At 46.7% G+C, this 12003-nt stretch overlaps 1 protein-coding gene across 3 annotated transcripts; it reads left to right on the forward strand.

Moving 5' to 3' along the window:
- The first annotated feature begins 4089 nt into the window (after positions 1–4089).
- LOC104375065 (ankyrin repeat domain-containing protein 40) lies at positions 4090–11143 on the forward strand. 3 transcript variants are annotated; one of them, XM_086624157.1, is made up of 6 exons: positions 4090–4223; positions 4813–4961; positions 6458–6958; positions 7499–7674; positions 8373–8536; positions 9015–11143. In XM_086624157.1, exons 1-5 carry the CDS (start codon positions 4090–4092, stop codon positions 8514–8516), a joined length of 1104 nt encoding a protein of 367 aa, XP_086480283.1. In that variant the 3' UTR covers positions 8517–8536; positions 9015–11143. The 3 variants fall into 3 exon arrangements, with proteins under 3 accessions (XP_086480283.1, XP_086480284.1, XP_086480282.1); XM_086624158.1 differs by having other exon boundaries at positions 4813–4966; positions 6460–6958; positions 8373–11143; XM_086624156.1 differs by having other exon boundaries at positions 8373–11143.
- Positions 11144–12003: the final 860 nt, after the last annotated feature.

The raw sequence follows: 12003 nt of genomic DNA on the forward strand, positions 1-12003 counted from the left end.
GCGTGCATCTGTGTGCATGCGTGTGTGCTCACACTGCCTAAAAAATCTCTTTCTTAGGCATTCAGCTTCCCCTTGAGCCCTCAACAGGGCTGAAAAATCCATGGGATAGCTGGTTGCACTGTGATTCAGGGATGCTCCAGGTGGCTAAGACCCAGCCTAAATCCCAGCTCTCAGCGTTGCTGCTCAGCGATTTGGTGAAAAGAGCCATGATTTAAGGTCAAAAGAAAGGTGATCAATGAGTTTCCTGCAACTTTGCAATTCATTGGAAGGATTTATTTATCTCATCAAGAATAGAGAAACTAAAGGAAGGGCCCTAGCCACCCTGTCTCAGGTGCTCATCTTCCTGCCACTAGACAGCTGGAAATTATTGGGTTCAAACTCATTACCTTTGGCTCCTTCGACAGTAGGTAGAACACAATAGGCATCTCCAGAGGATGATTTGTCTGTGCTATTCTTAGACACCTGTCCCAGTATGAGATGAATCAGCCTCTGTGCTGCCTGTTTCTTCCCATGGGCATGAAGTGAGCATTGGGTGACGCAGGCTCAGACTTGATAACGTGGAGCTTCGAATTTAGCCTAATTCACCTACAAACCCTCCCACAGGGACTTCCATGGGGCCAGCACAAAAACTGGTATAGTAGAAACTGCTTGTCCCGTGTGACTTTGACTTCTCCCTCTGAGACCATCTCCTCTGCATTCAAACACTCAGTGAAAGGCCCAAAGTAAGCAGCATAAATTAATTTAAAACTAGGTGAATATTGGGCTTGATTTTTAATTCATTCCGTCTTTAGTCTCCACCAGGCCTGCCATTTCCCGGAGCCTTAATGCCATAACAGCTTTAAATCCCTATCCATGTGTGTATGCACATTAAGTATAACATTTAAGGTTTCTGAATACCCTCTCACAACTGTAGGGTTGGTTGAAATTGCCAGAAACATTATTTTGGTGGGTTGGGTGAGGACTGGGTGTTTCAAATACAACTGTACAGCTGTATCACTGAGTAACTGGGAATTAATTAATCCTTTAAAAAAATGTTTAATAATAATTTTAAATGACTGAGAATTCAGTTAAAGGAGTTGGGGAATAAAACCTGAAATGCAAAGAGAGTGAAAAACTTCCTAAGCCTTAAAAAACCCACAGAAGCAAAGACCAAACAGGCAGACCATGGTTTCTCCAAAAAAGGAGAAAAGAACCAATCCAGAGGTTCAGTCACAGTCAGAAGCTTGCAAAAAGACAGATATTAAACCCAAACCAATAAAATCTGGAAAACTTGCTCTGAGGACAAAGAAGGGCCCAATTCTCCCCTGTGGTTCCTCCAAGCAGCCGCAGGATGCCCAAGCACGTCACAGCCAGGCGCTGGCTGTGCACTGCCGGGCATGCCCCGGCGCTCCCACCCGTGCCCGCTGGCTGCCAGGGCTGCACCCGAGGCTGGTGGGTACGGCTCCCTGTGGAGCGGTGAACGCGCAGGGAGCACTGTGCACCTGTAGATCACAAAGAAAACCAAACATCACTGATCTGGGCTCCAGGCACAAGCGCTCTCCCTGCGGCTCAGAGCTCAGCGTGTTGCTGCCGAAGGCCAAGGGCTTTTAGCAGGCAAAGGGAAGGGTTTGGGAAGCGAAGCGACTGCTCGCTTTTGCGTGCGGCAGCGGGTGCGATTCCCAGCAGCTTCCAAAGGCGATGGCCAGCTCTCTGCCGGCACCTGCCTCTGGGCCGCCGGATCCGTGCAGCCCCTGCTGCTCTTGGCAGGGAGATGCGTGCGGTGTGCCCTGCACAGGTACAGGCACCAAGCGCGGGCACAAACCCAGCTGCCATGTGGGAAAGGGGAGGGGAGGAGCAGGGAAAGAACAAGGTCTTGGCTTTGCTCGGTTTTGGTGTGTGCAACACTGGTGGGGACAAACGGGGCGGGGGGCAGTGCCTGCAAGGGGGGCTGAGGCTCCACGCACGAGGCAGGAGCTGGAAGGCTCATGGCAGCAGTGAGGAGTTTTGAATCAAGGGAACTCGCCGCTAATCCTCTTCCACACAGTCTTTCTTGTGGGAGGAAATCTTATGACACCTCGGAGCAGTACACTGTGTAACTAAGCAATGGTGAACCCGAGTTCCATTTAACAGGGCTTGGCACAAACACGAGAGAGTAGGATACTCATCCCCAGAGAGCGTGAGAGAGACCATCGCAGTGTGTCGAGTCCTTAAAAGCCCTGGTGTGGCCTTGGGAGAGGAGCTCAAGTAGAGAAAACAAAAAAGAGGACAAAAAAGGCCCCATAACCCTAAAGAAATCAGCTCACTGTGCTGGGCTTCCCTGCGCTTGTTGCTGAAACATTGCATAATGTCCCTTTGCACTACGCGGAGCTTTGAAATCCGCAGGATCGAAGCCGTATGGAGGCACTATGGATGTGCCGAGACAAATTTAAAGGCATTTTACAGTTACAGCAGGAAGTGCAAAGCCACAGCGCGGCTTCTCTTGCTGTTCCGCCGTGACATCTAGTGGCACAGTGCAGTTTTACTCATCAACTCGGGTCTGGTTTTTTAGGCCTGCTCCTGCACTCATCTCCTGAACAGCTTTTCCCCATCAGTTTGAGAGAGGTTGCATGTGACTTTGGAAAAGGCTATTTTGCCACTTTATCCTATTGGATTTTATAAACTAGGATTGCTTAAAGCTTTCAGGGAGTGCAAGAGAGCCTTCTGCTTCCCAGAGTGTATTGCCACGTCTCCACATTTGTGTCTTGTCTTTGTTTTACAGCTTTATGCCACGGATGCTGAAATAGACAAAAGAGCTCATGGGGTTAAGAAGTGTGATCGTTTAAGACAACTTTTACCAAAAAAAGAAGTGAGTTAAAATAAAAAGATCTAAGTGACAGCAGCTGAAGGTTGGACTTGGAGGTCTCTGAGGTCTGCATTTGCAGTTATTACTAATTGTGAGTAGAAGAGGGTTAAATCTTGTTTGCAAACCCTTCTCTAAATCGAACTGTTGCTCCTACAGTTGGTCGTGTCTTTTGGTACAAGCTGGGCAAAATTTTTGCTCAGCCTGTTGGCATTCTCTTGCGTGAGATCAACGGCATGTGATCCGGTGTTAAAAAAATGCTACTGAGTCACCGTGTAACCTTTGTCATGCCAGTTACAAATGCCACCGCTCTCTGTGCGTGCCCCTCCTGCGTTCCGGAGGGTGGTTTGCAGGGATGCTGGGCACTCAGAAAGGTCTAACCTGTGTGCCACAGCCTCTCCCGACTGATTAGAATGAAGATGATTGTTCCTCTTTTTCCGCATTTTGAAGCTCCATTTATATTGATAGATATTTGGGAACTGTTTGGACGTTAAATGCTGCAGGAATAGTCTTCACATAATTGCAGCAACTGCCATGGCAGGAACATGGCAACCCAAGTCCTAAATTAAACAGCAGGTTAAAAATAATGTCGCTAATAAGAAAAGTAAGCGATAAAAGAGACGCGATGAAAAACCGCCCTGCTTAGTGCCGATTTCTCATTAGCGGCAGGCACTGATGCCAAAAGTGGAACCCTGGAGTTAAAAAAGGGCTCTCCACCGCACACCACAGCGTTTAATTAAGAGCGTGAGCAACTCGCCGGAGAGGCAAGGGCTGGGAATGGGGGTGCCGGGGGTGCCCAGGGACAGCCCTGGCACGTGTCGCTCCCGGCCCGCGCCTTCGGAACCCGTCCGGGGTCCCCGCCCGGGGCGGCCCCGGGGCGCGCAGGCAGGAGCCCGGGGGGCAGCTCAGCCGGTTAAAAACGCCCCAAGGAGGGCAAAGCCACGTTGACGCGCCCCCGCTGGGTGGGCGATTTGGAACCGCAGCTTTTTCCCTCTTCCCCGGGCATTCCCCTCGGGAAGCGCAGCCCGCGCGCGGCGCACACCCCGCCCCGGCCCGGGCACAAGATGGCGGCGGCCGCCAGGGCGCCCGCTGGAGCGAAGGGCCGGGGCGGCGGGCGGCGGGGCGGGGAGGGCCCGGCGGCGCGGCGCTGAGGAGGCTGCCCGGCCCGCCGGCCCCTCGCCGCCTTCTGACGGGCTGCGGCGGCCCGAGGTGGGGCTGCAGCAGCGGGCCGAGGCGCGGGGGGCCCTGTCTGGCGCGCCCCGGCACCGGCGATGAGCGGCGCGGCGGAGGCGCGGGAGCTCGAGGAGCGGCTAAGGGAGGCGGCGGCGCTGGGAGACGTGGAGGAGGTGCGGCGGCTGCTGAGCGCGGGGGCGGACATCAACTCCCGCAACGAGATCAACGGCTGGTGAGGGGCGGACGGGCCGCGCGCCTCCCCGGGCGGGTCGGGCGGTGGGTCGGGCTGCCGGTGCCCGCGGCGGGCCCCGAGCGCGGGCGGCTGCCGGGCCCGGCTCCCGCTGGGGAGGCGGCTGCCCTCGCCCCGCGGGGGTGTTCGGCAGGGCGGGCAGGCTCGGGGCTCCCCTCGGGAGAGGCGGGAGAGAGCGGCTTTGGGGATGCAGCTCTCCGTGGGTTTCCCGTTTACAGAAAAGGAAATGCTTATCTCGAGAGGCTTTGAGATTTACTGCTAAGGAGGATCATAATAAAGGCCGCCATCCTCCTTCCACCTGGCACTGTGGGTTTTGTTGGCTCGAGGACCTCTGCTCAAGTAGCTCATGTCCACCAACAGCAGAGGACAATCAGCGTTTACGCTGTAGGAAGGCCAAGGAGGGCCTTCCCCCTAAAAAAGTGATGCAGTGAAGGAAACTTTATTCCCAGTTGTTGTCACTCGACGTGCAACTCAGGCGAGTTAGGATGGGCGCGTGAGCAGGAGCCGGGGCGATGGAGCTGGGGCGATGGCGCCGGGGCTGGTGGCACAACTCCGCTTCCTTCCCCCGCAGGACCTGTTTGCACTGGGCCTGTAAGCGGAACCACGCGCAGGTGGTGTCCTGCCTGCTGGATGCTGGTGCCGATAAGCAGATCCTCACTGCTAAAGGAGAGCTGGCTGCAGAGTTAACTTCGAAACCAGGCATCCGGAAGATTTTGGGAGGTACCGTTCCCATCTTAAAAGTTATCTAGAATTCTTGGTCTGAAGCATTTTTAGTGCTTTTATCTGAGGTGGTGGATTGGCAAAACTTTGGCTGGGACTATTGTATCTCATGAGACAGCTCTGTAATTCATACTCAGACCAATGGACTGGGGGATTTCAGGTGGGGAGGCCTTTTATTCTGAGCTGTGTCACTGAGAGATTGAAAAGCAGATACTTCGGGAAATGTGCCACTGCAGTCCTGTTTGCTCATTAAGCAGAACCTAGCATGCAGGCTGCAAATGCAGGCTTTCACAGTTGTACCATTTGACTGTTGTCTGACCATAAGAAAAGTTACAAATCCACTCAAAACACCTGCATCATTTCAGAAGTTATGGCTTCTGAACATTTTGTTATACTGTGACTTGTAGCGTGATTAATTTTTGGCCCATAATTGTGTCATGCACTTCTCATACACACAGCAAACCTAGTCAGATGTGACACCCCGGAATGCTGCCAGTGCCTGTTTCCATCAGCATCTTGGTACCGTTTGCCAGATTAAAATTTTGAAGTGCTTCACCTTTGGGAATGTTGATGTTCTGTCTTCTCCTAATTGCATTTAAATTGCTCTCTACAATAGTACACTCTTACGTCAACAGTGCATGGTTATCTTAAATGAAGTTGCAGCCAAATCATGACTGAGGTTCCAAGCCACAGCTGAAGGAGTGGCATGTCCTTTGCATAAGCATTTTGGTTTTGTTTTGGGCAAAGTGCTCAGCTGTTGGACTTAGCTCATGGCAAACGACTTGCATTCTACACCATCTCAAGGGTGTGTGAATGAACTCTGCTCATGACTGCTTTATTTCTCTGTCTGCCAAGCTTTCATGCGTTTCCTGGGGAATAAACACCTATCACACATTCTCCTAAATGGTTTTTATTCTGGGAGTGCAGTGCTATTGAGCACATCTTTCTGAACTCCTTCGACATTAGTATCAGTGTCCTGTAATCCTCAGCCAGGCAAAAATGTCATTTACTGCAGTACTTTTAAGCAACAGAAGAGTTGGCTTGGGTATTGTATCAAATGCTCACTCGAAGAAACACTCTGTTTAATTTGTTGGCATGGGTCATAATAAACTCTTTACAGCACTGTTACTAAAAGCATTACAAAATTACATTTAGCAAAGAACTACTAGTCAGTCAGTTCCTTTGAAAACGCTGGAACAACACTGCTAGAAATGACGTATCTTGCAATGGTTATTTTTTTCCCCACTTTGCTTTTAAAAACCACAATACATTGTAGAAATTTGGAGACTTTTCTTTCATTTTACAGCTACTTGCCTTGCAGGTATTACATGCTTATGATAAATCAGTATCACCCTCTGATTACCTCAGAATGGGATGTAGTTTTAGGACGCAACAGGAAAACTAACTATATTCAAAATGAGAAAGGTCTATCCAGTAACATGGTGGCTTTTTTTCTCTCTCCATCCCCTACCCCCCTTTCTGAACTCCATTAATAGAGGAAGAAACTGAATGTCAAGGAGTGAAGGATCTAAATTTGCCAATTGTTCCAAACTACTTGGCCAGCCCACCGTTCCCTTACGCTTACACCGAAGAAAGCATTCCATGCAGCTTGGCAGAATCCCAGAATGAAAGTGCTTCCACCTCTCCTGCTTCCCAGTGTGAAACTAGTCCTTGCTCATCGGCGACTCAGGTTGAAAGCACACGCACGCCCACATCGTGCACCAGCGAAGATGATTTTCCTGCACTAGCCGCTGCGGAACAGCTGCCTGCCCCGTCAGCGACCATCGCCGTGCCGGAGCGCGCCGAGCCCGAGGTGCGGAACGAGCCCGAGGTGCGGAACGGCCCCGTTTGGCAGCCGGCGCAGCACAGCAGGGGGCTGTTCTCTCCGGTAGCATCCGCGCAGGCTGCACCTCTGCACACCGACAGTTCTCCTACTGGTCCCACGCCAACGTTTCAGCCCTTTTTCTTTACTGGAACTTTCCCATATAACATGCAAGGTAATGACATCTCATTTCCCGTCCTTCTGTTATACTCTGTTCCATGTTTTTGTTACTGGGGGAAAGATGAATTTAAAGAATCATTCCATTTTCAGACTTGTGTGCAACAGAGGCAGAAATGCTGAATTCCTTGGCCAAAAGTACCCAGAACTTTTTTTCTGCTCTGCTAAGTAAAACAACTGTTACACTGTATTTTAAACATGGTAATAATCTGTGAACCGATGGAAAGATCAGTCCAAGCAGCATAAAAATTCACATTCTGCAATATGTTGTATAGCATCAAACGCATCTCTGGTAGTTTGGTAATAACTTGACTTTGTGTCTGGATGGATCAGATTTTTAACACTGTAAACATGGTTCCCCGGTGTATTTCTTGCTCTTGAAATGGAGGCTTCCATTAACTGCACAGTATTTCTCAGTGAAATAATAGACATTGCATTATAAAACCTGAATTTGAAAGATAATGGTAAATACTGTAGTGTTAGGTTTGGGTTGGATTTTTTTTGAGGAAAAAAACTTTTTAATCTTTTTTTCAATCAGAACTTGTGCTTAAGGTGAGAGTGCAGAACCTCAGAGACAATGACTTCATTGAAATTGAACTGGACAGACAAGAACTGACCTATCAAGATCTGCTGAGAGTGAGTTGCTGTGAATTGGGCGTTAATCCAGAACAAGTGGAGAAGATCAGAAAATTACCTAATACGCTAGTAAGAAAGGTAAGAACTGACATCAGAGATTAATTTGACTTTGCAGGCAAGAGAGGAGGCATTTCTGTGAAATGACCAGCAAAACTGACATAAGCTCATGAATTCAAAAGGATGTTGGACTCCTTAAAACTTCGTCATAACTTAAAAAATATTCTTGTCAAAACAGGCAGAGTATTTCAGCTCCTAAAGCACATGAAACTATTACAGCTTGACTTTTTAAAAAATGTCTCAGAAACAGTGCATTAGTATGCTTTTAACATAATTGCCTTGGACTACTGCACTGGTTGCTTGCTTAAAAAGAACAAATAGGGGAAAGAAACCCACAAATTGGCATGTGAATAATTTAAAGATGTGCCATTAACAAATGAACATGCTCTTCTGTTCCAAATATACCTATTCTGGAGGTCTGTAAATGAAGCACATTTGGTCACAGCTCTCAGTTAAGTGACACGCACAAACACGGTCAAATCATACTGATGTTCCAGGAGACAAAAATGTGCTGTTCAAGGAGAACAGAAACCACAACATGCTTTGACAGAAGGAGTGTATACTGGTAGGATTTTTTTCTTTCATTATTTATTCCTATCATTGGGTGTGACCTCCCTGGAATTCTAGTTTGTGCTTCCTTTAGCTGTTATTATAAAGATTTACAAAGTAAGACCAGATATGTTTAGAAGTAACACGTAGTTCTGTCTGTTCTATAAAAGGACAAGGATGTTGCCAGACTTCAGGACTTCCAAGAGCTGGAGCTGGTTCTTGTGAAAAGTGACGGCTCTCCTTTCAGAAATGCTGCATCAGCCCTGACTGAGAGACCGTGCTACAACAGCAGAGCATCAAAGCTGACCTACTGACTCTTCCAGATGCATCTAGAGTATGAAAACCTGCTCATTATATGCTGCTGCCTTCTGAAGGCAGTGAATTAAGCGTGTATAAAACCTTAAGTTATTGTTAGGGTTACTATTTTAACTAATAGTTTATCTTTTATATTTAATATCCCCTTTGCTTTTATTTTTTTACTTGATACTGTATTCTGATAAGGGATACCTCATTTGTCTACTAAAATCACAAGCTTCCAATGTCTTTCAGTGAAGTTCATTGGTTGTATTTGTCAACAGAGGGCAGGAGACTTAATTATTGATACAAAAAGTATTTTGAGTACTCCCACTCTTTGACCAAGTATGGAAAGTCATGGAAAAAAAGATTCAGGAATTTGTGTGTGTGTGTTTACGTGGTTTTTTTTAAACTTCCTGATTAAGTTAAATATCAGAGAGTATTTGGCATAAAATGAACAGTTGCTCTCTTAAAATCGTGTAACTGAGAAGTCCTTAATCTGTTTCCTTTTCACAAAGGTTTACCAGGATGTGTTGTGGTGCCTACTGGGGCTAGAAATAGGTAGTGCTCTGAAGTGACAGGAGAAAAACTTTCACTGGGCTGAAAGTTAAGTGGAGCAAGAGTGTCCACATTTCAATGTTTTGTTTCTTTCCTGTATGAGAATACTGTAACTTAAGTGATGGCATCCCTCCACCTCCACAAAAAATAGATGGAAGCCCCTCTTAATTAAGGAGCATTTAAGTCGTAAAGCAAGTTAAGGTGCCCTTTCAAAAGAGCTAGGGCAGAGGAACACAAATCTGTGTCCGTGGTTTTGTTTGTTTTCCCCAGCGACAAGGAGACTATGTGTTATTCGCACCAGACGTCAGTAAAGTCAGGTAACTTGTTCGTGGCCCACCCTCACAGACCAGTTCCAGGGCGTGTGGTTAGTTCCTGCTGTGTGAGGAGCAGGAGAAGCACAACAGTAAGGCACGTACTGTGCCCTTGATGAGCCGTACTGAACTGGAAACATACACCACCAGGAAACAACCAACCTGTAACTCTGCATGTCGCACGGTCTACTATGGCTTCTACACAGCATCCAGCGTTTTAGCGAGGTGAGTACCAGAAGGGCTGAATACCTCCAGGTGCTTTCAACTGCATTTTTTTGGTGAAAAAAACCCACAAAACCCAACGGACTCTGGTTAAGCTACTGACTGCTTAACTTTCATTTACGCATGTCAGTAATGAAAATATCCATCTGTGGTTTTATGAATGGCAAAAGTCAGCATTAAACCACACCCTAAGTCACTCCTTTTCAGTCCAAACAAAGTATTTAAGTGGCAGTATTGCTGGAGTATTAACAGCCTGAATTTTTTCCTGTTAACCTGGCATGCCCCAAAGTTACACCTTAAGAGGCTTTTTGTTTTCTTTTGTACCAAAAACTACAATGATGACCTTTGCACCAAAAACCTTAATTGGGTACTGGGGCCGGTGGAGGGGTGAGTCATCACTTTTTTCTGGATATGAGCTGCTTCCCCACTCCTCCCCACTCAGTATGGATTTTCCTTCCATCTCTGCTTTATTAAGCTACATTAGAGCAGAGTTTACGCACAGCCGATGCAGTGTGTGGTGTTGCTGATCTGACTGTAGTGTTGACATTCAGACTATAAATAGTACAATCAACGTGTTCTGGTAGGAGCAGCATGGCTGCCCCCTGCCTGAGCTTCCTGCAGCACAGCTGCTTTATCCTTGAAGTGGCTCCTCCAAGCCAGGTCAGTAAAAGCACCCATGGCAGCCCCTTCTGCCACCAGCAGAGACACCTGCCTCTGGGTTCGGGATTTCACCAAGTTCTTCTTGCTTAGTGTATTCAAAATAATTACCATCCTTTACCCTTGGCTCCATGTTCATCTTATCACTCAAAATTCTGCTAGCCCCCATTCTCAAGCCTGGCTCTTCTCTCTCCAGGAACTGGACTAGTTTAAAGCCCAATTCAAGTCCTGGTAAGCTCAAGACTGTGACACAGTATAAAGTAAAATTTCCCAACCATGGCTCCCGCTTTGTTCTTCCTGTAGGACAGGAAAGGAGGTTTTGTTTTAACAACTGCATATTTGTCTTTTCAGCATAGCTTGGAAGCTAAAGCTAGTTCAGATTATGTGCAATAACTGCTTGAAAAACAGCAGTAGTTAAATAGCTCAAAATTAAGAGTACCTAATTTCTTTTCAGTTCTTTTGTTTAGGAAATCGGTGTAAAGATTGCCTCTGCTAATTACTAAACATTCAGCTATTGGAGCAGCTGGTTTTAAAAAAGCTTTATTTGCTGGTTTAAAAAAAGCTTTATTTGCTCTAGTTTCCACAACGAATAACAGTTAATGTGGTAAGACTAAAACTTTAATCATGATCTGACTGTAATAATAACAGTAAGTCTATGCATTCAGAGAAATATTTTTGTATGTTTTATGCAGTTTGATAAACTCTAAGGCACACTAGTTATGTTAACTGTTTGTTGTTGTTGGTTTTCCTTTGAACAGTAAACTGTTGGTATGACAACTGAAACTAAGTTTACAAAACTTACTGTTCTTCCAAGGACAACTTTTGTTTGCACTACAGACTTGTACTGAACTGACACAGCTACTCTTCACTTATATTAAAAGTATCAGTTGTTTCAAGTACCTACATCTCTTTCTTTTTCAGGGGCGGGGTGTGGGGGATGATGCATGGCACTCTAGAGTGGACAGCACCCTCTTAAAAATCTAACACAACTTTAAAAAAATCCTGGGCCAGTACATTTTTAACACCTCACAAAAGACTGGCCGGCTGCCAAAACCAGTATGGAGAAACCATGCAGGAGGTGCTTATTTAAGTAAGCCACTTGCTTTTCCATAGCATTCTTAGAAAATCTGAGACGATATTTATCATGGGCTTGAGCCCTGAGGATGACATTTTTCACACAGATGCATCTGTTCTGGAGACTCCCGTTACGAAGGTAGTTACCAGAAAGGCACCATGTTTCCTATGCTCTGAAAGACAGAATTTTTCCTTCACCTTCAATGCACTAGAGAAAGACTCCACTATCAGACACACCAACTTAACACAAGGTACCTCATTTCATCATTTGTACCTCTGCAAAATAAGGAAGGAAAAACACTAGTCCTCTAACAAATATGTGCAATGGAAGGTGCATGACAAACATTTCAGCCACTGAAAGCAGTAACACATTCAGGCAGTAGCTGAATCATGTCTTTTACACAAGTTTCAAAAGGAGTGGGTGTTCATGAAATTAGAACTTAGTTATAATTTTACTCATGCTCACTTGCATTCATTTTTCTCGTTTGTTTTGTGGGTTTTTGTTTGTTTTAAAACTGCACTACCCAGTGTCATGCCCCTGGGCCCCCATACAGGTGTCTGCTTTAGAAAGATAAAAGTCAAAAAAAGGCACATGGCTGGCTGCATGTGGTACCCCTCCTTGGCAAAAACCCAGCACTCATGTCACCAGAGGGACCACCATGCAGGTCCTTTCATAAGTGCACTT

Source organism: Tauraco erythrolophus, chromosome 20 (genome assembly GCF_009769465.1).
Source record: "Tauraco erythrolophus isolate bTauEry1 chromosome 20, bTauEry1.pri, whole genome shotgun sequence".
NCBI classification, from domain to species: Eukaryota; Metazoa; Chordata; class Aves; order Musophagiformes; family Musophagidae; genus Tauraco; species Tauraco erythrolophus.

What these genes read in the sequence shown, in the direction of transcription:
- LOC104375065 (XM_086624158.1), top strand. Translation starts at nt 4,090, where the DNA reads ATGAGCGGCGCGGCGGAGGCGCGGGAGCTCGAGGAGCGGCTAAGGGAG. An exon ending in TTTCCCATATAACATGCAAG is followed by an intron (nt 6,959 to 7,498) that starts GTAATGACATCT and finishes TTTTTCAATCAG; the next exon opens with AACTTGTGCTTAAGGTGAGA. An exon ending in CTAATACGCTAGTAAGAAAG is followed by an intron (nt 7,675 to 8,372) that starts GTAAGAACTGAC and finishes GTTCTATAAAAG; the next exon opens with GACAAGGATGTTGCCAGACT.